The sequence below is a fragment of the Nomascus leucogenys genome, chromosome 12 (assembly GCF_006542625.1).
Source record: "Nomascus leucogenys isolate Asia chromosome 12, Asia_NLE_v1, whole genome shotgun sequence".
In the NCBI taxonomy this organism is placed as follows: domain Eukaryota; kingdom Metazoa; phylum Chordata; class Mammalia; order Primates; family Hylobatidae; genus Nomascus; species Nomascus leucogenys.
Window position 1 is genome coordinate 11,411,882 of NC_044392.1, and position 25,752 is coordinate 11,437,633.

The following is a 25,752-nucleotide window of genomic DNA, read 5'->3' on the forward strand; positions in this document are numbered from 1 at the left end:
CCAGTTCTTCACCCAGGCTAGGAAAGTGAGGGAACGTGACCCTACTAGATGCCCACCCAGCCGGGGATCCCCCTCGTCGCAGTGTCACTTTCGCTGGGCTCTGGAGCAGAACAACTACGCATTTCCAGACTTGGAGAGATCGGGACCTAGTGTCAAAAGAAGGGTAGTGAACCGCCCACTCACTACGGCGCGGCGCGTACACCAGGTAGGGGAAAAGGGGCGTGGCGCGGCGGCCGCGAAACGTGCGCAGGCGCCGGCCGCTGCGGTGCAGATGGCGGATATGGATCCGGTAGCCGAGTTCCCCCAGCCTCCCGGTGCTGCGCGCTGGGCTGAGGTTATGGCTCGCTTCGCGGCCAGGCTGGGCGCGCAGGGCCGGCGGGTGGTGTTGGTCACGTCAGGCGGCACCAAGGTCCCACTGGAAGCGCGGCCGGTGCGCTTCCTGGACAACTTCAGCAGCGGGCGGCGCGGTGCAACCTCGGCCGAGGCCTTTCTCGCCGCCGGCTACGGGGTCCTGTTCTTGTATCGCGCTCGCTCCGCCTTCCCCTATGCCCACCGCTTCCCACCCCAGACTTGGCTGTCCGCTCTGCGGCCTTCGGGCCCAGCCCTTTCGGGCTTGCTGAGCCTGGAGGCCGAGGAGAGTGCACTTCCGGGTTTTGCTGAAGCTCTGAGGAGCTACCAGGAGGCTGCGGCTGCAGGCACCTTCCTGGCGGTAGAGTTCACCACTTTGGCGGACTATTTGCATCTGTTGCAGGCTGCGGCCCAGGCACTCAATCCGCTAGGTGCGTGCCCTAGGAGTACCCCTTTTGCCTGGAAGCACAGCCTTTCTCTCCAGCCACTTATCACCTTACCTCCTGCTTACCCACGGATCTCAGCTGGGGAACCCAAGTTGAGAAGGAGCTGATCCTATATCGTACCTCGCCGATTTGTTAACACCTTGTGTTTCTCTTTGCAGGCCCTTTTGCGATGTTTTACCTGGCTGCGGCTGTGTCAGATTTCTATGTTCCTGTCTCTGAAATGCCTGAACACAAGATCCAGTCATCTGGGGGCCCACTGCAGGTGATGGGCGCTTCTCTTCCAGAGATCTAATCCCATATAACCAATCTTGGGTTAATTTCCTCTTGATCTGGAGATGGCCTTTTTGCATCTGTATTCGCTAGGCACAGGGGATACAGAGATGAATAAGACACCGCCCTCCCTCATGGACCTCACAATCTAGTGAGGGAGCTGGACACAGACATAATTACAATACAGAGTGATAAATGCTCTAGTGGAGGTATGTACAAAGCGCAGTCAGATCATGGGGCGAGTGAATCCTGGGGGAGTCGATGAAGCTTCTTGGAGGAGATGAATTGAACTGGGTTTTAAAAGATAAGCAGAGCCGAGCACGGTGGCTCACGCCTGTAATCCCAGCACTTTGGGAGGCCGAGGAAGGCAGATCGCCTGAGGTCAGGAGTTTGAGACCAGCCTGGCCAGCATGGTGAAACCCCGTCTCTACTAAAAAAATACAAAAATTAGCCGGGCGTGGTGGCAGGCGCCTGTAATCCCAGCTACTCGGGAGGCTGAGGCAGAAGAATCGCTTGAACCCGGGAGGCGGAGGTTGCAGTGAGCTGAGATCGCGCCATTGCACTCCAGCCCAGGCGATGAGAGCGATACTCCGTCTCAAAAAAAAACAAAAAACAAAACAAAATGAGCAGAGGGTGTACGAAGTGGGAAAGGGCATTCCAGGTAGAGTATGGCAATTGGAATTTGAAAGTGGACAGTGGGCTGTGAACCGAAGTGCTTTGGTAAGGCTGGAGAGCTGACTGAAGAGATGGCTTGCTTTGTAGAAGACTACGTTTTCCTTTTTTAAGGAGCTTGGACTTTTTCTTGTGGAGCTAAGGGACACATAAGTAGGAGAAGGAGATAAAGTTTTTGTTTAGAACAACATTCTGGCATTAGTATGAAAGACGAAGTAGAGAGGGAGAAAGTGGAGTGGGTAGATTAGTTGGGGGCTATTGTAGGTTAAGGAAGAAATATGGGTAAGTTAGGTGTGGTTGTGATTTTAGATGATCTGGCTTCTTGGAACCTTCAGGAGTTCTTAGTCATTTATTGGGTGATACAGGTAGGATTTTATTAGGAGAAACTCTTATCTGTGGGGCATTTGCTGACTTTGTTTATTGAGGTCCTACACTGCTGTAGGACCTGGAGATGAAAGCAGTGAAAAGAAACATACCCTGCCCTTGTGTTGCTTCCTCTGCAAAGGAGACAATAAGTAAGTCAAATACATACCTTGTTTAGTAGTGATAAATGCTAAGGAGAAAAATAAAGTATAAATAAACTGGTATATGATCCCTATCCCACTAACAGCTTTTTTTTAGGGGAAAGTCTGATGATTAGCTTAGTGATTTCACACTTTTATATCTCTGGGATCTTTAGTTTATCCCACAGTTTTTAGTTCTATCTTGAAAGTAACAAAGCAACTGAACATTACCCTGAGAAGGGATTGGGGATAAGGTACTAGGAGTTTTGGTCAAGTGAAAATAAAATCAGTTCCCTCACTGCTAAGTTGTGTTACACGTGACAATTTAAAAATGGAATCTAATAGCCATTCTACCAATGCAAGAAATATTTTAGGCTGAGAGGTTTAAAAACCCAACTTTATTTGGGCTTCTGCCAAGCATTCGTATGAACAGATTATTTGTATCTGTTTATTTGAGGGTTTGGTTCAAAAATAAAGGGACATGCTTGAGAAAATATTAATGGTGGTAAGGGTGGCAGAGCAGGGCAGGGCTTATTCAGAAGGCATGGTTTGCCCCAGAATATGTATGGAGCCTTGAATTTAGGCATCACTGTGAACTCTACAGAGCCAAGGCTTTTTTTTTTTTTTTTTTTTTTGGTGAGACAAGGTGTCGCTTTGTTGACCAGGCTGAAGTGCAGTGGCACGAATACAGCTCACTGCAGCCTCAACCTCCCAGGCTCAAGTTATCTTCCCATCTCAGCCTCCTGAGTAGCTGGGACTACAGGTGGGTGCCACCATGCTTGGCTAATTTTTGTATTTTTTTGTAGAGACATTGTTTTGCCATGTTGCCCAGGCTGGTCTTGAACTGGGCTCAGGCAATCCGCCCACCTTGGCCTTCCAAAGTGCTGGATTACAGGCCGAGCCACTGTGTCCCCCTAAGACTTTTTAAACTAAGCATTTAACTGAAAAGTTTGATGGTTGAGAAATCCCACTTAAATTTGATTCTTTAGTTTCCATAGTTTCCCATGAGATTGACCTGGTAGGTAATGACCATTGTTTGCTTATTAAGCTTTTCTTTTTCCAATACAGATAACAATGAAGATGGTGCCAAAACTGCTTTCTCCTTTGGTTAAAGACTGGGCTCCCAAAGCATTTATAATTTCCTTTAAGTTGGAGACTGATCCGGCCATTGTAATTAATCGAGCTCGGAAGGCTTTGGAAATTTATCAGCATCAAATGGTGGTGGCTAATATCCTTGAGTCACGACAGTCCTTTGTGTTTATTGTAACCAAAGACTCGGAAACCAAGTTATTGCTATCAGAGGAAGAAATAGAAAAAGGCATAGAGATAGAAGAGAAGATAGTGGATAATCTTCAGTCTCGACACACAGCTTTTATAGGTGACAAAAACTGAAGTAAAAAGCCCTTACAGGATCAAAAATTGTTCGGGGCTCTTAGAGATGGTGAAAACTACAGTAAAACCATGGCTTTCATATGGACAGAGAAAATGAAAGAAAGGGAAAAGGCAGTGGTGTGCAGGCAAATATGATTTGGTATTTGCCTTTTAATGACACCTGACACGCTCACCTGAATGTCATTTTGATTTTGAAGTTGAACACTAGAACTGTTTCTCACCTTTAAAAAGAAGAGCTTATTGGGAATTACATATTCCTTAAAATATACATGGGGGCCTGAGTATCAGCCATCTTTATACTATAAAAAGAGGATTATGGATGCATGAATGGTCATGCTTTGAAGATCAAATATTGGTTGAATGCCTATGTATGGCGGGCCCTGTGCTGAGCCATGAGGATTAAAAAGATGAATAAAATATCTTATTTAGGAAATGGATGTATAAAAAAATCAAGTGCAATAAAGTGTGTGTCCAAAAGCTGACACAATGGAAAGGATGTTTTGTTTTGTTTTGTTTGAAATTTATCAAATATAGGAGTAGGAAAGAAGGATACCTCCCTGAAGATAGATTGTAGAATGGTGAGTTTTTCACTGCGTTTACTTTTTGCTTCGTACTGTAGATTCACGTCACATTTGGGTAACAGTTTACATTTCAAGTATTTTAGGACTGCTCTTCAGTTTAACTTAATATGTCCTTCCACCTGGGACCAGGCAGGGGCCACTTGGTGATCTCTGTCCTGAGGGATGCATTACAGTGTGGTAGAGTGTGGGCTAGGAATCAACTTCGCCAACTGTGCCACCTATTAGCTTTATAAACTTAAGCATTTGACTTAATCTCTGTGTCCGCATGCATAAAATAGGGATAATCTCTCTGCAAAGTAATGCCATTTATTGTGAGGATCAAATGAAATAGCAAAAAGAAAGCATCAGTCTGGTGCCTAGAATTTGATTCATACTCACTAAATGGTTGCAATTATTGTTTTTCTCACTTAGCAAAGCAGTGTTATACCAGTGCCCTGCTTAATCTTTGAATCCTTGAGAATCTTTGAAAAACTTTCAATACTTCTCTTGCTGTCCTAGGTTTTGGGTTTGGAGTGCACAAGTAGCATAGTGCAAAAAAATTCCCTAAATGATCTGTAGGATAGTCCAGGTGCAATTTGAAAAATTAGCATTGATGACTAAGGTAGAAGCAGGTACTGTGTTTCACATAAATATTTGACTTAAAATACAATTCATGGTGTTTCATGGAGTAGGGAAGGGTAGCCCCTGTGTCTGTCTGATAATAGAAGTACAATAAATTTAATTGAGAAGATTTGACAGAAATTCGAAGATAGACTGAAATACTTCATTAATCAGGAAGTGTGACCTTGAACAGAGGAAAAATAACTGCAGCAGTCAAGACTTCTGGAAGCAGCAGTCCCTTTGAACAAAAAATTTTTTTTCTTAGAAACAAGGTCATGCTTTGTCACCCAGGTTGGAATGCACTGGTCCAATTATGGTTCACTGTAATTTAGAACTCCTGGACTCAAGCACTCCTCCTGCCACAGCCTTCTGAGCAGCTGAGACTACAGGTGTGTGCCACCATGCCTGGCTAAATATTTTATTTTTCATAGAGACAAGGTCTTACTATGTTACCCAGGCTCCTTTTTTTTTTTTTTTTTTTTTTTTTTTTTTTTTTTTGAGCGGAGTCTTGCTCTGTCATCCAGGATGGAGTGCGGTGGCACGATCTCGGCTCACTGCAAGCTCTGCCTCCCAGGTTCACACCATTCTCCTGCCTCAGCCTCCCTAGTAGCTGGGACTACAGGCGCCCGCCACCATGCCCGGCTAATTTTTGTATTTTTAGTAGAGACGGGGTTTCACCTTGTTAGCCAGGATGGTCTCGATCTCCTGATCTCGTAATCTGCCTGCCCGGGCCTTCCAAAGTGCTGGGATTACAGGTGTGAGCCACCACGCCCGGTCACCCAGGCTCCTTTGACAATGATTTTAAGTGAACTTCGGGTCCAATTCGCAAAACCCCAAAAGCAGCGGGCTCTGTCAGTGGCTGCAGTACTGAAGGGCAAGAAGTAGAATATGTTCTTGTCTGCAGTCATAGCTTCATGTGGATGATGACTGTCATCATCTTTGAATGTACAGTGGGGATATATGGCGTTAAAAGTAGAAGTGATCTTAATGTTTGTCTTTACCATAATTATTACCTCCCTTGGGAATTTTATATCCTGTCTTGTTAACGCTTAAAAACAGTGTTCTACATGAAATTATTTAGTGTTTTCCACTTCAGTGTAATTTATATTCAGAGCACTTAAAAAGATTATTTACACAAGTAAAAGTTCCAGGGGGGTGGGGTGGAGAGAGAAAGTGTATATGTGTGTGTGTGTATTTTAGCAAGTGGAAGTGTATAAAGAAAAGGAACATGAGTCAATGAGGGTAACTAAGAACCTGATCTTGGAGGAATGTCTCCCTGAGTAGGTGATACTTAAACTGATAAACAGGAGTGAAGTGGGCTACAAGTGCTGGTGGTGAGCATTTTAGTTCAGAAAAAACACTTGCAAGAAGTCTAGTGCCAGAAGAAGAGGTTGAGGCACTTTATTAAATAAAGAGTAAGATAGCGTCCAGATAATGCATGGAGAACCAGCAAACATTTGGAAAGTATTCTCTTGGGGAACTAGAGTAAGACCAAGAAATGTTGTGTTTGGGATACCAGCAAAGCAAGGGCCCCCAAAACATGAGTAAAATCGAGTTTGATAATTAACTAGAATTTTGCAATAAGCGCATCTAAAAAGATGATATAAATTGAGTATGTTAAATTTTGTGTCGTTTATAAGTTTTTATTTTGCATTATATAGGTGGGGAAGATAAGGTTCACCTTACCTGAATTTTCAGTGCTTAGGACTTCTAAAGGGCTTCAGCCTTAGGGACAATTCTAGTCAAGCCCAGTTTCTTCCTTTTTCCAATAATAAGCTGGATCCAAAAATTGTGATTTATCTTGCGTGCCCCACGTGGCTAGTGACACGATCTAGGCCTAAAATTCAGAACTCTTGAGCTAGCACTCCCTGCCCCTTTAAGAAGCTAGCACTCCCTGCCCCTTTAAGAATGAAGGAACTTACAGAAAAATAAATCCAGGGTTAGTAGGCAGGGGCTCTAGCTGAGGCCTGGCGGGAAGTTCTTTGAGAACTAGAACGCCCCAAGACAAAATGTATTCGCTAAGTCGCAAACGCTCGACACGACGTTACCATGGTTACAGCTGTCTCCAAAGCCAATGGAATGGGTTGTACTATCGATACGGCCGGGACAACTCCGCCCCCGACCCGAAGGCCAATGGTGTGAGCCATAATAACAGTCTCCAGAAGAACCACAGTCTCTGGCTCCATTGGCGTGCGTCGTCTCTATGGTTCCCGCCGGAAAGACGCGTCTGCGTCTCGCGGCGAGCGCGGTTGCTATGACGCCCAGGTCTCCGTCGGCACCTGCAGCTAGCAGCTGAGCGCCTAGGGACCGAGAGACCCCGGGACCCTCGCCGCACCCTCCGCAGGAAAATTTCCGACTTGGTTCCTGAGGTTCCTGCCTCAGCCCCAAGGAGGAAAGCACCCTATCTCCCCTCTTTTTCGCATTCCGGGCCTTTTCTGCTTCTCCCCAGTATGGTCCGAAACTACAGGAGGGGAACACCTCCTGGCCCGGCCTTTCTATTCTCTGGGTGGAGTGATTCCGCCTGAAGGAGAATTCGCCCGTTTTCCCTGGACCCAGCTGCCACAAGCATTTAGTATTAGGCTGCCGCTTATTATGACAGCGGGCTTAGAACATCCTCAGCGAGGTAGGTCGGCGTTCCTTTTCTCACTTAAAGGTGAGGTGTCGAGACGCGCCCCTGGGCAGAGAGCGCCCGAAGGTCCAGGCCACTACGAAGTCCACGGAGGGGCAGCTTTCCCCTACGTGTAGGCCCGCGAACAAAGAACTACCGTTTTCTGGTTTTTTCTTTTGGCCGATGTTCGTCATGCAGAACCTTGAATCCCGATGAAGATTTGGAGGCCTTTTGTATCCTCAACATCAGAGGTCATGAAGTCAGTTACCTTCTGCCTTTCAAGCTACAACTTTCTCCACTTTTCTCATCACTCCAAGCACCAGTTTTCTCATCCTGCTTATTTCACAGCCATTTTAACCTTTCCCTATTCACGCTGCACGTTATTGAATGTCCATTTGTCTGCACCACCTCTGTCATCTATAGACCACCTCCTTCTGCTTTCCTGCTGCAATGCTTTGTGTACCTAAGTATTTCGCATTCTCCAGTTCTGCAGTCATTGGGAAGATTTTCTGTTTTTCTTTGCACTATGGCAACCTTTCAGTCTTGGGTAAACTAGAGACTAGGAGAAGTGCACATTGGTAAATATAAACATTAAATACTGCAGGCCTGGTGTGTTTTGAAAATGGAAAAAAAATCAAAATTGCAGTATTGGACCCATTTCAGGCTTACATAATGAAAGAAGATTGTTCCTTGTTTAATTAAATTTTATTGATGTGTTTATCAGTGTGAAAAGGGCATTCAAAATGATCATGTAAGACAGGATTTCAACTTTAAGCCCATATGAACCCAACATTGGGGATATGATGTAATTTTCTGGAGAGGAGATAATTGAAATAGTACTTGTGCCTTCTTTTCCTGTCAATTTCTGAATCAGAAAACATTCTTTGTGATGTAAGCCAATAAATGAAAACAATAAGGAGTGATTGAAAATAAATATTTTTGGCAAGGGAGCAGACACAATAGTTCTAAAAAGGCTGGAACAGAGGGCCTTAAATATGGCATAAGATTAATTTAGATCCAGTGCAATTTATTTTAGCTTGGAAAGCTTGACTTAATTTGTCTTACAATATGCATCCCTTGTTGAATCTTACTATTTCTTCTTCAGTATTCAGGTTTAAAAGTAAACCTATTTTGAGGACATGCAGAACATACACATTTTAAACAGCTATTTGGGGCTACAATGATTTGGATATTTTGATTTCTCAGTCCAGTGGAAGCAGTTGTTTGTGATGTCTCATGCTCAGAGCCAGGTCAAGTTTTTAAATACTGAAAAATTAAGCTTTCTCCTCTAGAATAGATCAGAAAACAAAAACAAGTTCTGCAGCCTTTTCAATCTTGCACATTAAATTGGAACTGGATAAACCCTAACTCTTCAAAAAAGAGTATGTTAGATGCTATATTGTAAGGGGCTTTCCTTTCCTTTCCTATTCTAATATGTATTTATTGAATAGCAAGGCATAAATTTAAAAAAATTTTAACCTGGGCAAACATGGAAAAAACCTGACTCTACAAACATTGCAAAATATTAGCCAGGCATGGTGGAGCACTCCTGTAGTCCTGGCTACTCTGGAGGCTAAGGTGGGAGGATCACTTGAGCCTGGGAGGTTGAGGCTGCAGTGAGCTATGATCGCACCACTGCACTCCAACCTGGGCTACAGAGTGAGACCCTGTCTCAAAAAAAATAAATTCCTGTCATTCTACCTCAGTTTTTTTTGTTTTTGTTTTGTTTGTTTGTTTTGTTTTGTTTTGTTTTGTTTGAGACGGAGTTTCACTCTTGTTGCCCAGGCTGGAGTGCAATGGCACGATCTCGGCTCATTGCAGCCTCCACCTCCCGGGTTCAAGTGATTCTCCTGCCTCAGCCTCCTGAGTAGCTGGGGTTATAGGCATGTGCCACCACACCCTGCTAATTTTGTATTTTTAGTAGAGACGGGGTTTCTCCACGTTGGTCAGGCTGAGTCTCGAAGTCCCGCCCCCAGGTGATCCGCCTGCCTCAGCCTCCCAAAGTGCTGGGATTACAGGCGTGAGCCACGGCACCCGGCCTCTAGCACAGTTTTAAACCTGGGGAGGGGGGTGGGGTTTTGCCCCCTGTGAGACATTTGGCAATGTACATAAGCATTTTTAGTTGTCACAACTAGGGATATGCTACTGGTGTCTAGTTGGTAGAGACCAGGGATGCTGCTCCATATCCTAATATGCACAGACATGCCTCCACAATAGCTCAGAATGTCAGTAGTGCCAAGGTTGAGAAACTCTGTCTTAACACATCAGCAGTTCATTTTTTTGTTCTGTGTCACTGTTGCTTAGCTGTGTACATTTTTACATAGTTATGTACATTTTGCCTTTCTTTTTCACTTTATATTTTAAACATTTTTTACATTGCTACACTGTTTTCAACTTTTGAAAAAAGTATACTAATTTTATTTGGGAATTGAAAAACTGTGCATAATATGTATTGTATTTAAGATGTGTGTGAGTTTTAAATTATATTTGTGTGAAAGGAGTGGAAGATAGAAGATAGAAAGGTTACAGTGAAAAGTCACCTGACTGGATATTTCAGTTTTTGTGGCCGTGCTATGTACTTTGTTCCCTGGTGTCACTCAAAGACTTTAGAATCCAAAGCTCAGCCTTTGCTCAGAGTCAGGAGATGTGCTATGGCATAAGATAGGGTCCTGGCCCCTGCAATGCAGTTGGAGAGTACCTACTAGGAGAAAGAACAACAAGGAGACTGCACCCATTCTCCTTGCCCTCTTCTCGTTTAAAATTCTTTGTCTCAGTTTGCTTTACCACCTTATTCTTTACATCTAGAAGTTTTTGGAGGCCTAAAACCACTTCAGGATGTACTTCTTTCCAGAGATTAGATTTTTAAGAGATTTAATGAGCCTTTGCTTAGTATCTACTTTGGACAGAATAGTTTTTTGTTTTTGTTTTCGTTTTGAGATGGAGCCTTGCTCTGTCGCCCAGGCTGGAGTGCAGTGGCGAGATCTCGGCTCACTGCAGCCTCTGCCTCCCGGGTTCCAGCGATTCTCCTGCCTCAGCCTCCTGGGTAGCTGGGTACAGGCGCATGCCACCATGCCTGGCTAATTTTTGTATTTTTAGTAGACACAGAGTTTCACCATGTTGGCCAGGCCGGTCTTGAACTCCTGACCTCAGGTGATCCACCTGCCTCGGCCTCCCAAAGTGCTGGGATACAGGCATGAGCCACTGTGCCCGGCCAAGAATAGTATTCTTATGTACTTTGTTGTGTGGGCAATTTTAGGTACAGTTTAGGTGTCAGAGCATTCATAATTTAGTTTTATTACTTCAAGATCTAGTTTACTAGAATTTATCAGGTCTCAATAAATCCACTGGGAAAATGTTTGTTTGGGGATCTCATAGCACCATTCCAGGCAGAGTGACCTGAATGTCAAAATTTGTGGAAATATAAGCAGCATGATGGGGACCACTAAGTATACTGACATGAATGGCTAATATCAAGGCACGGCAGAAGACAAAGCTAGAGGGACTGGGAGGAACCAGATTGTGAAGAATATCTGGCCCCAAGCTAAAGGGTTTGAACTCTACCTGAAAGCTACGAGAAGGTTAAGCAGCAAGTGATTTGCAGTCAGGAGGATCAGTCTGGAGTTTTACTGAGAACAGATTGGATGTAGGCCAGCCTGGAGGATGCTATTACACTAAACTGAAAAAATAGTAGGCAAGCCTAAACTAAGGCAGTAACCCTAGACATGGAGAGGATGAGTTAGAAAATGATGAAAGAAGTACTGCAAATTCAGTGACTGGTTGCATACCAGGGTAGAATGAATAGGAAGGAGGATCAAGGATGACTCCTGGGTTTCTGGCTTGGGAAACTATGTTGACAGTGATTTTAACTATGAAATACAGAAGGAGGAGGGAAAGATGAATGGGTTGTTCAAGCTGAGTTGTTCACAAGAAAACTGGACACACACTGGTCTTAAACAGTAGACTCATTTTATATTGCCCTCCTAGCTTATAGCCTCTTCTCTGGAACTTGCATCTTTATGCCAAATCTTGCTTAAAGAGTAGGCACAGAGGCCATATTTGTACCTCTACTTCCAACCCATTCCATGTACAACTGACTGAATGGGAAAAATACAGGTAACTTTGGAGAGGGGGGCACAGCCTATTCGGTGAGCAACAAACAGTTGTCTCTTTCAAAAATTTGAACTAAGAGATACAAAGATAGAAATGGCTTAATCTAAAAAGTCACATAGGCTAAGGACTTGAATAGCTGTTTTCAGCCTTGCTGATGAGCAAGCAGAGGAAGTTCATCTCTGCGGAGAAGCAAGAGGAGCAAACTCACAGGGAAGCTCAGAGACAAAAGACCTCATGGGTCAGGAGAGACTGTTAATGGCTGTGTAGTTCCGTATCCAATTCCTGTGTAGCCACATTTAGTTTCCAGCATATGTCTTTGTACCTCATCCACTCAATAACCCTCGTATAGTAGTTGGGATTAGCTGGTTGTGTGAGGGACAGAAAGCCCAAAATAATAATGCATTGAAAAAGAAAGAAATGTATTCCTCCCACATGAAAGTCAAAAATAAAGCAATCTGTAACTGGTAGAAGCAGCACCTTGAAATGGTCAGAGACCCGGATTTCTTCTCTCCTGATATTATAGCATCCATGGCATGTGGTTTCCAGCTTATGGTGCCCAGGATGGCTGCTCAAGCTTCAGCTATCTTGTCTGAATTCCAGCTAGTAGAAAGGAGAAAGGAGCAAGAAAGGGGGCATCATGTTCCTTAAGGACAGTTTCTGGAAGCGGCACATAACTCCATTTACACCCTTTGGTCAGAACTTGGTCACCTGGCTGTATCTATCAGTAAGGAAGTCACCCTTGTGATCAGTCAAAACACTAAATATCTTATTTCTGTGGAAGACGGGAATAGTAAATATTAAAGGACACCGGCAGTCTCTACCACACTCACCTGTATTTGTTCCAACTTCAATGTGTTTCTGTTTCTTGCCACTTCTAGATTGATCTGGAGCATAGCAGAGAGAGATTCTTATTTAATCTTTCAAACAACCCAGTGAGGTAGGCATTACTATTACATTTATTCTACAGACAGAATAAAAATTTAAAGAAGTCACCTGACTTGTGTAAGTCACACAGTTACAAAGTAGCGAAGCCAAGGTTTGAGCCAAGGTATGTTAGACTCTTGTGCCCAAGCTATTAATCACATGGTAGTGAGAAGGGCAGAGAGCTAAAGGCAGGGTTCTTGGAAATGGCAGCATTCGAAGGGATGGAAGAGGAGGAACCCAGGAAGAATACTGGGAAGGAAAGGCTAGAGACATAGGAGTCAAAACAGGAGAAAGTGACATCACAGAACAGAATTAAAAAAAAAAAAAAACTTTCAGGGAAGGAGTGAAGAGGTACAGCAAAGAGATCATATGTTAAAACAAATGAACAAAAACAGGGCCAGACACAGTGGCTCATGCCTGTAATCCCAGCACTTTGAGAGGCTGAAATGGGAGGATCACTTGAGCCCAGGTGTTCAGTTCCAGCCTGGGCAACATATCAACACCCTCGTCTCTAAAAAAATAATTTAAAAAATAAGATGGGCATGGTGGCACATTTCTGTAGTCCTAGCTCCTCATGAGGCTGAGGCGGAAGGATCACTAGAGCCCAGGAGTTTGAAACTGTAGTGAACTATGGATGTGGCATTTTGAGTTCATTGTTGACTGATAATTTGAGTACAATGGTAAGAGCAGAAGGCAAAATGCAGCAAGTGTGGGAGTGTGGAAGCCAAGCACAGAAGCCACAATATAGGAGTGTGGAAGACAAATTGTCCAAAAGAGGACAGTAGCTAGAGAGGTATATGGTGCAGCTAAAGGAAGGTTATTTTTTGTATCTTTAAGACCAGAGATGTCTTGAGCTGAGGACAAGAGAATAGTAGAGAAGGAGATAAGGAACATACAGAAAAGAAAATTTTTCCCTAAGGAAGCAGTATGGGATGGGGCCTAGAATACAGGTAAAGGGATTAACCTTGATCAGGAGGTTGGGAAGCTCTTCCACTGAGAAGGGAAAGAGGACAAGATGGGTAGAGATGAAGGTTGGTATGTTGGTGAGGAGAAGCAACTGACAGTTTTATGATGACCTTAGTTTTACTAGTTCTCTGGGAGACAAGGTCATTTGCCAAGAGTGAGGGGAGAGATGAGATATTCAGTTTGATGGGAGAGGTGAAAGTTTTGAATAGTTGCTGAGTGAAATAGTAACAGAAACTAGTAACTCGTAAATGACCCAGTGGTTGAGAAGCTTGGCTCAGACCAGAAGCCATGAATTTGTAGTGGTTCAAATTTGCATGACTGTTTGATTTTGTTCTCTGTCAGCACTCAGCAACCTGAGTGAAGAATAGTCAAATGCATGAACTTTTCCAGGGCTGAGATTTGCAAGGAAGGTGGGACAAAGGGGTAAGACAACTGGGGATGCTGGTGAAGGACTGAAGTGATCAACAGTTGGGTTTAGGCTTGAGGGGCAAACAGGTGAAGCCAAAGAGTATCTGGTAGTTTGAGAGAGGATGTAATGGTCCAGAGACTGGAGGTCTCACTGTAATTGTAGAATTCTTTTAGTTTAAGAGAGCAACTGCTTCACACCCATTAGGATGGCTATTTATTTTTATTTATTTTTTTTATTATTATACTTTAGGTTTTAGGGTACATGTGCACAATGTGCAGGTTTGTTACATATGTATCCATGTGCCATGTTGATTTGCTGCACCCATTAACTCATTTAGCATTAGGAATATCTCCTAATGCTGTCCCTCCCCCCTCCTCCCACCCCACAACAGTCCCCGGAGTGTGATGTTCCCCTTCCTGTGTCCATGAGTTCTCATTGTTCAATTCCCACCTATGAGTGAGAACATGCGGTGTTTGGTTTTTTGTCCTTGTGATAGTTTACTGAGAATGATGTTTTCCAGTTTCATCCATGTCCCTACAAAGGACATGAACTCATCATTTTTTATGGCTGCATAGTATTCCATGGTGTATATGTGTAGGATGGCTATTTTTTTTTTAAAGTAACCCAAAGTAAGTGTTGACAAGGATGTGAAGATATTAAGACCTTCTGCATTTCTGGTAGGAACATAAAATGGTACAGCTGCAGTAGAAGACAGTAGGACAGTTCCTCAAAAAAAAAAGTTAAACATAGAATTATGTATCTAGCAATTCCACTCCTACGTATATACCCCAAAGAATTGAAAACAGGGACTCAGATACTTTTACACCAGTGTTCATAGCAGCATCATTCACAATAGTTGAAAGGTGGAAACAACCCCAATGTCCATCAACAGGTGAATGTATAAATAAAATGTGCTATGTACATACAATGGAATATTATTCAGTCTTAAAAATAAATGAAATTATGATTAGCGATACAACATGGATGAACCTTGAAGGCATTATGCTGCATGAAATAAGCCAATACAAAAGGACAAATATTGTATGATTCCACTTCTATGAGTTATATAAAATAGGCAGGTTTACAGAGACAGAAAGTAGAATAGAGATTCCCAGGGACTGGGGAAGAGGGGAATGAGAAGTTATTGTTTAATGGGTATAGAATTTCTGTTTGGGATAATGGAAAATTTCTGGAAATGATTGTGGTGATGGTTAGACAACATTGTGGTTGTACTTCATCCCATGGAATTTTATTAAAAATGGTTAAAATGGTAAATTTTAAGTTATGTGTATTTACAACAATGAAGAAAAAGAGGGGAAGAAGCATAGAAGGTGTTAGAGGGAGACACATGGAGTTTAGGATGGCAGGGTTTCAGCATCAGTTCAGGCTGTTGAAAAGGACTCAGGTGTAGCCATGAGGATGGGTGGCTAAATAAAATGGTGAATAAAGATCACTGGCTTTGGGAGAATGGTCAAGTGAAGGAGCTTGGGTGATCTGTGCACTTGAGTATTGACCTGAAGCCTATACCATCCTCCTGATCAGCAAGGATCAGATCCAAAGGTATTTTCCAATATCCCTGATCCCCTTTTCCTTTTAACATCCTCCAACCTAAGATTCCCCTACTGCACCCCTACAGCATGGGGATTATGCTGTTGGGCAAGCAACCCACAGTACAGGACTTACAATAATTTAAGCATTTATTTTCTAATTACCTCATCAGTTTATCACAACTGCTTTTAGCACTTTGAGGTATTTGCTCCCAGTCATTTCTTTGTGTGTCTGGTGTTCACATAGTTATAATAATACTTTTGCATTGTGCTTTTTCTCTTAGCATTATCACACAAGCATTTTTCCATATTGCCAAATAGTCCTCATAGGATGCTATGTATTCTTAGTATCTTGGGCTCTCTGCTACCCAGGACTAAAACCACAAATAACCGTATGATGCTCAGAGACCTTGTAGGGAGAAGGGGGAAGATATGAGTGGCGACCAGGTGAAGGAGGTCGGGGAACAAAAGAACATTTTTAGTTATATGTCGTGAAGAGGACCCACAGAGGTGCAGGATTCAGACTTGGGTGCTTTTTCATCAGTATGAGTATCAGCTGATAGTTAAAACCATGTACCATCTATAAATACTGTTGATGTGGAAATGGTAAGACTCTAGAAAACTTAGCAATCAAAGAGAAAAATAATAAAAATATGGTTTTGCTTTTTAAAAAGCAAAATAGTATATGTGGACTGAAGTACAATAACAATTATGTCTGTCACTGCAATTTGGGTCAGATTAACTTGGTTAAAAGTTGTATTTGATTAGAACAGCAAGTCCTATTAATAGTTAGTGGTTCTAATCACTTGAGGTCAGGAGTTTGAGACCAGCCTGACCAACATGGTGAAACCTCATCTCTACTAAAAATACAAAAATTAGCCAGGCGTGGTGGCACACACCTGTAATCCCAGCTACGCAGGAGGCTGAGGCAGGAGAATGACTTGAACCCAGGAGGCAGAGGTACAGTGAGCTGAGATCATACCACTGCACTCCAGCCTGGGGACAGAGCTAGATTCCATCTCAAAAAAAAAAAAAAATAGTTAGTGGTTCTAGTAACACAGATATCACTTCATCGATCAGCAGATATTTATCTTTCATATACTGTCATACTGCAAACTGTTATGTCATGATTACTTGCAACCTAAAAAAATTAACATTGATAGCAGGCTTAGATCAAAAAGTTGCAGAAGAGAACTGAATTAATGAGAAGTCAACATAATTTATAAGACATATTCTGTGAGTAAAATAAATCCTGGATAGTACAGAATTAGCGGCCTCTCTAGCTTCCAGAGGAGTCCTTTTATTTCTAAATATGCAATAAAAGGAACAAAGACTTCTTTGGACTTTAAAAAAGAAACAAGAGCCCTTTGGGAGACTTTTTAGATAAAAGTTGTAAACTTCAGAACAGACAGAAAAGCTTTCTTTTTTTCCATTGTACATAATTTTCATTAAATATTTCATGTCATTTGTTATTTTAGAAGATATACAGTTGTTCAGAGCTTAAATTTTTTGGTATTACCAGCTGTTTCATCTAAGTGCTCATAACTAGATAACAATAGGAAAAGTAAAATATACATTGTAGAGAGTCTGACTCTAGACATATATACATAGACTTCTTTATTCCTGCTTTCCGTTTTCCTCACATAGCAGCTTTGTATGTGTATTGCCAGCTATATTTTGTTCTTTAGAAATATCTTGGATTTTCCACGATATATATACATACACATACATAAGTGTGATGAAGGATCAGGTGGTTTACTAGCTTTCTATTACTAATACCCTAAATACTAGTACTCTAATGAGCCTAAGGTGGCACCCACATAGATACCTTGCATCCTCAGTCGTGTGTGTGCGTGTGTGTGTACCTACACATATGCTTATTTCTTCTATCAAGGGAAAAGTTCATTTAGAAGACATACTTCACCATCTTGAAAAAGAAGAAATCAATCCCCTTGCTACTACAGAAGAACAACTCTGTTTGGTGCTTATTCCAGCCAGCACAGTGAAGACAGGCTGAGGACCGCTACCAGAGATGTAGAAGAGCTTATAGTGAAGCACATGGATGAAACAAAAGAAGTAAGAACTAATAGCATAGAATTTTAAAGACACCTGTGATTTTGCTTATTGCCCTTCATTAAATTGACATATTAAAAACTAATGTTTGGCTATCACTGTACAGTTTGAAAAGCACCCACGTGTAGACTATTTTTTTAATGAAACATGGCAACAGTCTGTGTTGGTTTCCATTAAGACTACATGTATAGGATGTTGCCCAGTGATGACTGGTTGAGCATCTAAGCAGGACTGCTCCAGGTAGCTTTTATTATCTTGGTAGTCATCCATCTCTCAGGAGCTTACCTTCTAGGTTTCTCTTTTCTTTGAAGGCTTAGAAACTAATGTCAGCATAGTATCAGTGGATCTGCTTCTCAAAGTTGGACTTGTATTAACCAAAGTCATAGAGATGAGACACCTCCTTTTTAATTGACAATAAGAAATATAATTGCCAGAGGAACTAAACATGTATTTTTGGTGGCTGATGTATTCTCTTACAGGCACATTATGTGGGAAGCCAACTTTTAATTAGATGTTTACTTAGTGAACAAATGATTCTAAATTTTTATAGCATTGGCTGAGATAGCCAGGTTTCCACAATAGGGCTATCTATATCTACGCTCATTCTGGACCTCATATCCTAGGACCAGGCACCTAGTGCTTAGAGGAGTAGATAAAGCTATTTTTTGATCCTATTGTTACTCTTTTGGATGTTTCCAATACTGATCAACATACTTTCTACATACTTTCTTTAAATGAACTAATGAATTATCTCAGGTTGCGTGGGAATCACTCTGCTATGTTTTCACATTTCAGCTCACACAGGTAATATTTTAAAATTTAATTCTTAAAGGACAATCCAATCTCCAGATTCTAAAGAAGAATGCAGCTCCTTTAGAATGAAAAGCAGTATAGCATCATAGAGTGTGAACTTTAACATTAGGCAGATGGGGGTGAAAAGTAGCCTTTAGCATTATCTTTCTATTTAACCCTGGGCAAGTTACTCAACTGCTTTGAACTTGAAATTTCTGTCTGTAAGATGGAGATGTTAATAGCATCTTCAAAGGGATTTGTGAGATTTATACAGGTTAGTGTATATAAATTACGCACGTACTTGGCACCTAGCAAGTGTTCAATAAATGATAGCTATTATCATTAGAAATAGATATTGTTCCTGCCATTTTAAAGAGGAAACTGAAGCTTGCCAGGAAGTGATGAAGTTGGACTGTGATTCCTATGTTCATTCTATACTATTCATCTTTTTTTTTTTTTTTTTTTTTTTTGAGACGGAGTCTTGCTCTTTCTCCCAGGCCAGAGTGCAGTGGTGCGATCTTGGCTCACTGCAAGCTCCGCCACCCGGGTTCACGCCATTCTCCTGCCTCAGCCTCCCGAGTAGCTGGGACTACAGGCGCCCGCCACCGCGCCCGGCTAATTTTTTGTATTTTTAGTAGAGACGGGGTTTCACCATGTTAGCCAGGATGGTCTCGATCTCCTGACCTCGTGATCTGCCCGCCTCGTCCTCCCAAAGTGCTGGGATTACAGGCATGAGCCACCGCGCCTGGCCCTATTTATCTTTTTGTACATATTTTGAGGAGTTTTCCTATAGGCTTCCAAAGAATTCACCAAAATGCAATTCAGTTATTTTGGTAGTCTACTTCTAAGCACTTTGGCATAGTAAGAGCTCAGTCTCTGGTTTCTACCCATGAGAGTATGAATTCTAGCTCCTCCCCTTATTCCCTATGTGACAAGGCAAGTCTCTTAGCCTTTCTAAGCCTGCTTCGTCACCTCCAAAGTGGGAGAATAATAGTCCCATGTTGTTGTGGTGACAATTAAATATTTGATGTACTTAATATAGTGTCTGGAGCATATTAACTTTCTACCTGTTATTATGCACATAAAAGTAGCTTTTTGTGAAGCCGTTATATTAACTGGAAACTTTTCAAAGAATACCCAACAATTTGTTTTCATGTAATCTCCTGTTAACATTTAATCATCTTAGCCATCAGTTTCAGCATAGCAGTATAAACCTAATTATTATGTAGATTTTTCTCTGTTCATGGATATCATGACCATATTTCCTAAACCACAGATAGGGAGACTTGATTTGAAACCTGGTATGTTGATAGAAAAAAATATTAGAGATTGGGACTGTCCCAGAAATTTGTGGTTACATGTCATCATACCTATGGGAAACATAGCGTATGATAATGTAAGACAGCTGGAAGGGAGTTTAGAGCCAGATGCCAACACTTAAGGAAAGCTGAGTTTTCTGTTGTTTTCTCAGATTATAGTCATAATAGAATGTTGATCTCTTAATTGCTCTTTCACTTCCTGGACCTTTAATATGGATTAAAATATGAGTCATGGACTAAAAGTAAGAAAATGCGTTTTTTTTAGGTGGAAAATTATGCAAACTATATTTGTAACCTAACAGAGGGAAAAGAAGCATTTTCTCATGGTTATGATGAAAAGGAAAATGAACAGCTTAGACTTGGGTTTAAAGAGCTCCAACTCAGAGTTGTTTTTCCTTTTGTGGGCATATCATTTTAAAACTTCTTCCCTAATTCTAGAAATTAACATATGACATTATAGAAAATTTGAGAAATGTATGCAAGTATAAGGAAGGGAAAAATTATATCTTCTACCCCAAGAAAAGTATAATACTTCTAATGTTTTAGGTGTATTTTCTGCCTGTCTTTTAAAAAGTATGTATTCTGAAATAGTCTGAAATGTGTGTGAGAGTGCAGGGTATTTTCTTTCAGTGTCTATTACAGCACTTACCACGCTATATTATAATCTGTGTCAGCTCCTCTGGAGTAGAGACCATGTCCTAGTTTTAGTGATTTGTGTCTCTCACAGTACCTGGCTTGTAAAGTACCTAGTTCAGGGGATGCAACACTTTACCTCTTCCTCTTTAGGTTTTTTTTTTTTTTCCCAGCTGAGCCTGAGAATTAAGTTGATATAAGACAGATTAACAGGAGAAAAGCATACAAATTTATTTAAATTGGAAATAAATGGAGATGAAGACCCAAAGAAGCACTTAGAATCAATCTCTCATATACTGAGTTAGACAGACAATAGTAAGTTGTGAAAAAGCAACTAAATATATGGAAAGGCTGAAGAGATAAGAGTTACTTTAACAAGGTCTGTACAGAATTCTCTTGGCCTCAACTTCCCATCCTTAATCATAAGAGTGTTGCTTTCCTTCTAGCAAAGGGAGGGCATCTTTCAACATGGGAATTTCATCTTCTGCTTTTAAGAAATAGAAGGAGGATCAGAGTGATCTTGCACCTGCTATTTTTCAAGTGTGTTTAACTCATAATAGTCAATACACCAGAGTGGCATATTTTTAACTCCTTCACTAGCATATTAAGGACTTAGAAAATATTAAGTACTTCAAAGCTGCAAAGGAAAATACAGATGGAACCCCTTTAGAATATTCTATATTTGTGTAGCTACACACTTAGGTGCTATTAGGCCAGCACTTTGGGAGGCCGAGGTGGGCGGATCACCTGAGGTGGGGAGTTCAAGACCAGCTTGACCAACATGGAGAAACCCTGTCTCTACTAAAAATACAAAATTAGCCGTGTGTGGTGGCACATGCCTGTAATCTCAGCTACTTGGGAGGCTGAGGCAGGAGAATTGCTTGAACCTGGGAGGCAGAGGTTGTGGTGAGCGGAGATTGTGCCATTGCACTCCAGCCTAGGCAAAAGGAGTGAAACTCCTTCTCAAAAAAAAAAAAAAAAAAAGATAAAAAAATTAGGTGCTGTTATTATACATATTATTATATATGGTCAGTGATTATATTTACCACACATTTATTATTTTCTTTACTCAGCATTTTTCCTTGCATCTCAGATATTCCATTTGGGATCATTTTCCTTTTTTCCTTTTAGAAATTTCTTTTACAAGAGTTTGTTGATGGAAGTTTTTTTTTTTTTTTTGCCTCAGGTGCAGAGAAAACTGAGTTAATTATAGGACATATTACTGTACTGTACCCTCATTTTTTCCTTTCTTGCTTTCTACTGGGTAGACTGAATTTTCTTCTGATGATTTAAAGTTAATATTCTATTTTTGTTTGTATAGTGGTTGCATTTTAAGAGTTTTCTTTAATTCCGGCTTTTTTTTTTTTTCCTCTACAAAGCTTCTGGAAAATTTCTTCCAGCATTTCTGGTAATTCTCAGTAGGAAGGTTGTTCAAGGGCTCTAATCTGCCACACTGCAAGAAACAGAGGATACTGTATGTCCTGCTGCCAACATGTGTTTTTCTTTGTTTTGTTTTTTGTTTTTTTGAGATGGAGTCTCACTCTTTCACCCAGGCTGGGGTGCAGTGGTGTGATCTCGGCTCACTGCAACCTCTGCCTCCCGGCTTCAAGGGATTCTCCTGCCTCAGCCTCCCTAGTAGCTGGGACTACAGATGCACGCCACCATGCCTGGCTAATTTTTGTATTTTTAGTAAAGACAGGGTTTCACCATGTTGGCCAGGATGATCTCGATCTCTTGACCTCGTGATCCGCTTGCCTCAGCCTCCCAAAGTGCTGGGATTACAGGCCATGTGTTTTTGCAATATAAATTATCTCTTGATGATTGATAAATAGGAGAATGATGTCATTATAATGCAAAAGTTCACATACAATTTTCCCTAGCATATTAATGATTTGGACTACCAGTAAGCCTCAGTTTGTAAATCAATCCTATTCATCCCACATTCTTCAAATTAGACTTGATCTGGACTTGCAATAAATCTGTAAACTATGAAGGAAAGAGATAAGCCAGTGGTTGTAGTTCAGTGTGGATAGTCCTATGCTAAGGGAAAGCACAGAACACTAGGAAAATTCAGGGGAGGTGATGAGAAAGACAGGATGGGTAGGGTGACCAGAAAGGGCTTCCAAAGGAGATTGTATTGAGTTGTGTTTTGAAAGGTGCTAGCTAGATTAAGAAGTTGGGAAAGGCATTCCTGGCAAAGGGAACAGAGTCGATAATACATACTGGTTCACATAAGTGAATGCTAAGAAGAAATGAGGCTGGAGATATTTTCAGGAACCACGTCATGGTGAAACCATAAACTAAGGCATCTGGACTATGCTTGATGTTCCTGGACTATGCTAAAGGCATACAAATATATTTGAATATATGAGTTATTGACTTTGTTATAAAATATCTGGAGAATCACTAAATAATTTTAAGAGGGCAGTTAACATGATCTGATACATGTTTTAGAAAAATTACTCTAGCAACAGTAGAGGGATGGATTACATAGGGACCAGATTGGAAGTGGGAAACTTAGGGTTAGTTTTGCAGTAATAATCAAAGAATGAGAACGAAAACAAGGCTCAGAGTGTAAATGGTGAAGGGAAGATGAACTGAGTTATTAATGAAAATGAATCTGTAAAACAAATTGAGAATGGTGGGTGAAATCTTGGATGACTCTAATGCCATCTACTCAATCACTTTTAGATCATAGTTTTCCAGTAACGGCCAGAAAGAATTAACACAGATTCTCTGGCCGTGCACGGTGGCGCACGCCTGTAATTCCAGCACTTTGTGAGGCCAAGGCAGGTAGATTGCTTGAGCCTAGGAATTTGAGACCAGCCAGGGCAACGTGCCGAAACCCCATCTCTACAAAAAATCCAAAAATTAGCCAGGCATGGTGGCATGCACTTGTAGTCTCAGTCACTCAGGAGGCAGAGGTGGGAGGATCACCTGAGCCTTGGAGGTCAAGGCTGTGGTGAGCCATGATTGCATCACTGCACTCCAGCCTGGGGAACGGAGGGAGACCTTGTCTCAAACAACGGAACAAAACAAAACAAAAACCAAAAAACCCCTCCCAGATACCCATTTTATGATAAAATATAGCCTGTAACATTTGTGTTGCATTCCCAATTTGGTTAAAGCTAATATTTTGTTTTAGCTAATGTTGTAAAGAGCCTGAGCATAAAATAATCAGCAGAGTCACTTTTTTTATTTGTAGAAACTGACAAACTGATTCTAAAATTGATGTGGACATGCAAGGTCCTAGACTAGTCAAAAAACTGAAAAAGAACAAAGTTGGAGGACTAACACTTCCTGATTTCAAGACTTAACCATAAAGCTGTAGCAATCAAGAAAATATACTCTTGGGCTGGACACGATGTTTCACGCCTGTAATCTCAGCACTTTGGGAGGCCGAGGTGGGCAGATCACCGGAGGTCAGGAGTTCAAGACTAGCCTGGCCAACATGGTGAAACCCCATCTGTACTAAAAATAGAAAAATTAGCCGGGCGTGGTTGTGGGTGCCTGTAATCCTAGCTATTCAGGAGACTGAGGCAGGAGAATCGCTTGAACATGGGAGGTGGAGGTTGCAGTGAGCCGAGATTGCACCATTGCACTCCAGCCTGGGCGAAAGAGTGAGACTCCGTCTCAAAAAAAGAAAATGCATTCTTGGCATTCAGATAGATCTATAGATCTCTCAATAGAGAGTCCAGAAATAAGCCCACAAGTACACCATCAACAGATTTTCAACAAAGGTGACAAAGTAATTCAATGAGAAAAAGATAACCTTTTCAACAAATGATGCTGGAACAATTAGATATAGACATATGCTAAAAAAAAAAAAAGCCCCCCAAATCCTGATCGAAGTTCTGTTTCCCATTGGTGAGGAATGCCTGCTCTAAATACCACAAGATGGCCAAATACATGACACCTGACACTGGGGAGAGATGAGATTGATAACAGTTTATTAGTCACATATACTCACAGCCCATGGGAAGAGGATAGATATGCTATGCTATGCAGGGCCACAGGGGATTACTCTCAGGAATAGAATGAACTCACAGGGGGTATGGGAGGCAGGCTTTGTAGTAACAAGAAGATGAGGTGCCTCCTGGTTCCCATGGAAAGATGTGATTGGCTTGTGTGAAAAATTCTATGGGCTGGCAGGGAAGTGAAACTCATTAGTTTGAGGACTGGGTGGAGTACAGCTGCTCTGGCTGATAGAGGAACTGGCCAGATGGGGACTCTTTCTCTCTGGATGGGGGACATCTCTGGTGTGAGCCGAGTAACTGATGGCTAGGCTTTTTTGGGGCTTCCATGAGGCTGAAAGATGTCAAGGCAATACATGAAATTTTAAACCTTGCAATAAATTTATCTCACACCATATATAAAAATTAAATTGTTCGATAGATATGATCTGTGATTATGAAATATCTATTCATTTTCTAATGTATGTAGGTAAATTTTTATAATTTTCCCCACAAAGATCTTGCCCATTTTTGTTAGATTTATTCGTAGGTGCTTCATATTTTAAATGCTATTAATAATAAATGCTATCTTTTTTAAAAAATTAATTTTCTACTTATTTGTTACTGGTATTTTAAATTATAATTATTTTTATATATTGACCTTATATCTAGCAATCTTGCTAAAGTTTATCATTCATTTTTATACTTTAGTTGAGGATTTAAACATTTTCTCTCTCTTTTTCTTGTCCAGGTTGGAGTGCCGGAGTGCTCTCCATTCACTGCAGCCTCAACCTCCTGGGCTCAAGTAATCCTCCTGTCTTGTCCTCCCAAAATGCTGGGATTACAGGTGACCCACCACACCCAGGCAAAATGACATTTTTGTTCATGAAGACTGATTTATGTACGTTTCATTTATATATTGAATTTTGTTAAGAAGAAATTGGAACAAATCCACCAGTCTCTACAAAGAGAACATCAAGAACCTGTGTAACAGTCTAAAAAAACTGAGCGAGGTAAAAAAGAAATTATAATCCTTTACTTAATAATTGTGGCTAATTACAAATCAGCTTTTACCTTAGAAGTATTTTGTTTGAATATATGAAAATGTATAGATTCATGGACAGATGTGGTGGCTCATGCCTATAATCCCAGCACTTTGGGAGACCAAAACTGGAGGATGACCTGAGGCCAGGAGTTCAAGACCAGCCTGGGTAACATAGTGAGACTTAGTTTCTATGAAAAATAAAAAAAATTAGCTGAGTGTGGTGGCACGTGCCTGTAGTCCCAGTTACATGAGAGGCTGAGGTGGGAGGATTGCTTGAGCCCAGGAGCTGGAGGCTGCAGTGAGCTATGGTCGCGCCACCATACTCTAGCCTGGGTGACAGAGCATGACCTCATCTCTTTAAAAAAAAAAAAAAAAGAGTCGTGATGTAAAAAGTATCAAATTATGCATAAAAGTATTTTGAACACATCACAAAAATTTGAGGAGGAAAAAATCACTCATTTGACATGATATCTGATTTTTTGTTGAATGTATCCAAATTTAAACAATCAATATATATTATGTCCTTTTAAAAATCACCGTGGGACTAGGCCAGGCACAGTG

The 25,752-nt window shown here is 41.4% G+C and overlaps 2 protein-coding genes across 9 annotated transcripts in view; both read left to right on the plus strand.

Annotated features, from left to right (window-relative positions):
- Positions 1-46: 46 nt before the first annotated feature.
- Positions 47-17,426, plus strand: PPCS (phosphopantothenoylcysteine synthetase). 7 transcript variants are annotated; one of them, XM_012511473.2, is made up of 3 exons: positions 47-205; positions 953-1,273; positions 3,308-4,127. In XM_012511473.2, the coding sequence occupies exon 3, from the start codon at positions 3,314-3,316 to the stop codon at positions 3,629-3,631; it is 318 nt and encodes a 105-aa protein (XP_012366927.1). In that variant the 5' UTR covers positions 47-205; positions 953-1,273; positions 3,308-3,313; the 3' UTR covers positions 3,632-4,127. The 7 variants fall into 7 exon arrangements, with proteins under 7 accessions (XP_012366927.1, XP_004089809.1, XP_012366925.1 ...); XM_004089761.2 differs by having other exon boundaries at positions 953-1,056; XM_012511471.2 differs by having other exon boundaries at positions 200-430; positions 953-1,056.
- The window catches only part of CCDC30 (coiled-coil domain containing 30), a 149,131-nt gene continuing 140,749 nt past the window's right edge, over positions 17,371-25,752 (plus strand). The window contains exon 1 of one of the 2 annotated variants that reach the window (XM_030823616.1): positions 17,371-17,452. In XM_030823616.1, the coding sequence (XP_030679476.1) occupies positions 17,435-17,452 (18 nt within the window). In that variant the 5' untranslated portion in view covers positions 17,371-17,434. Of the gene's footprint in view, positions 17,453-25,017; positions 25,160-25,752 lie in introns of those variants that run through there. The other variant, XM_030823617.1, reaches the window with a different exon arrangement.

Bases quoted from the DNA above. Each gene is read 5' to 3' on its own strand.
- PPCS (XM_003273355.2), top strand. From the start codon at position 272: ATGGCGGATATGGATCCGGTAGCCGAGTTCCCCCAGCCTCCCGGTGCT. The intron at 780-952 runs GTGCGTGCCCTA...TTCTCTTTGCAG, and splicing joins CCAGGCACTCAATCCGCTAG to GCCCTTTTGCGATGTTTTAC. The intron at 1,057-3,307 runs GTGATGGGCGCT...TTTCCAATACAG, and splicing joins CATCTGGGGGCCCACTGCAG to ATAACAATGAAGATGGTGCC.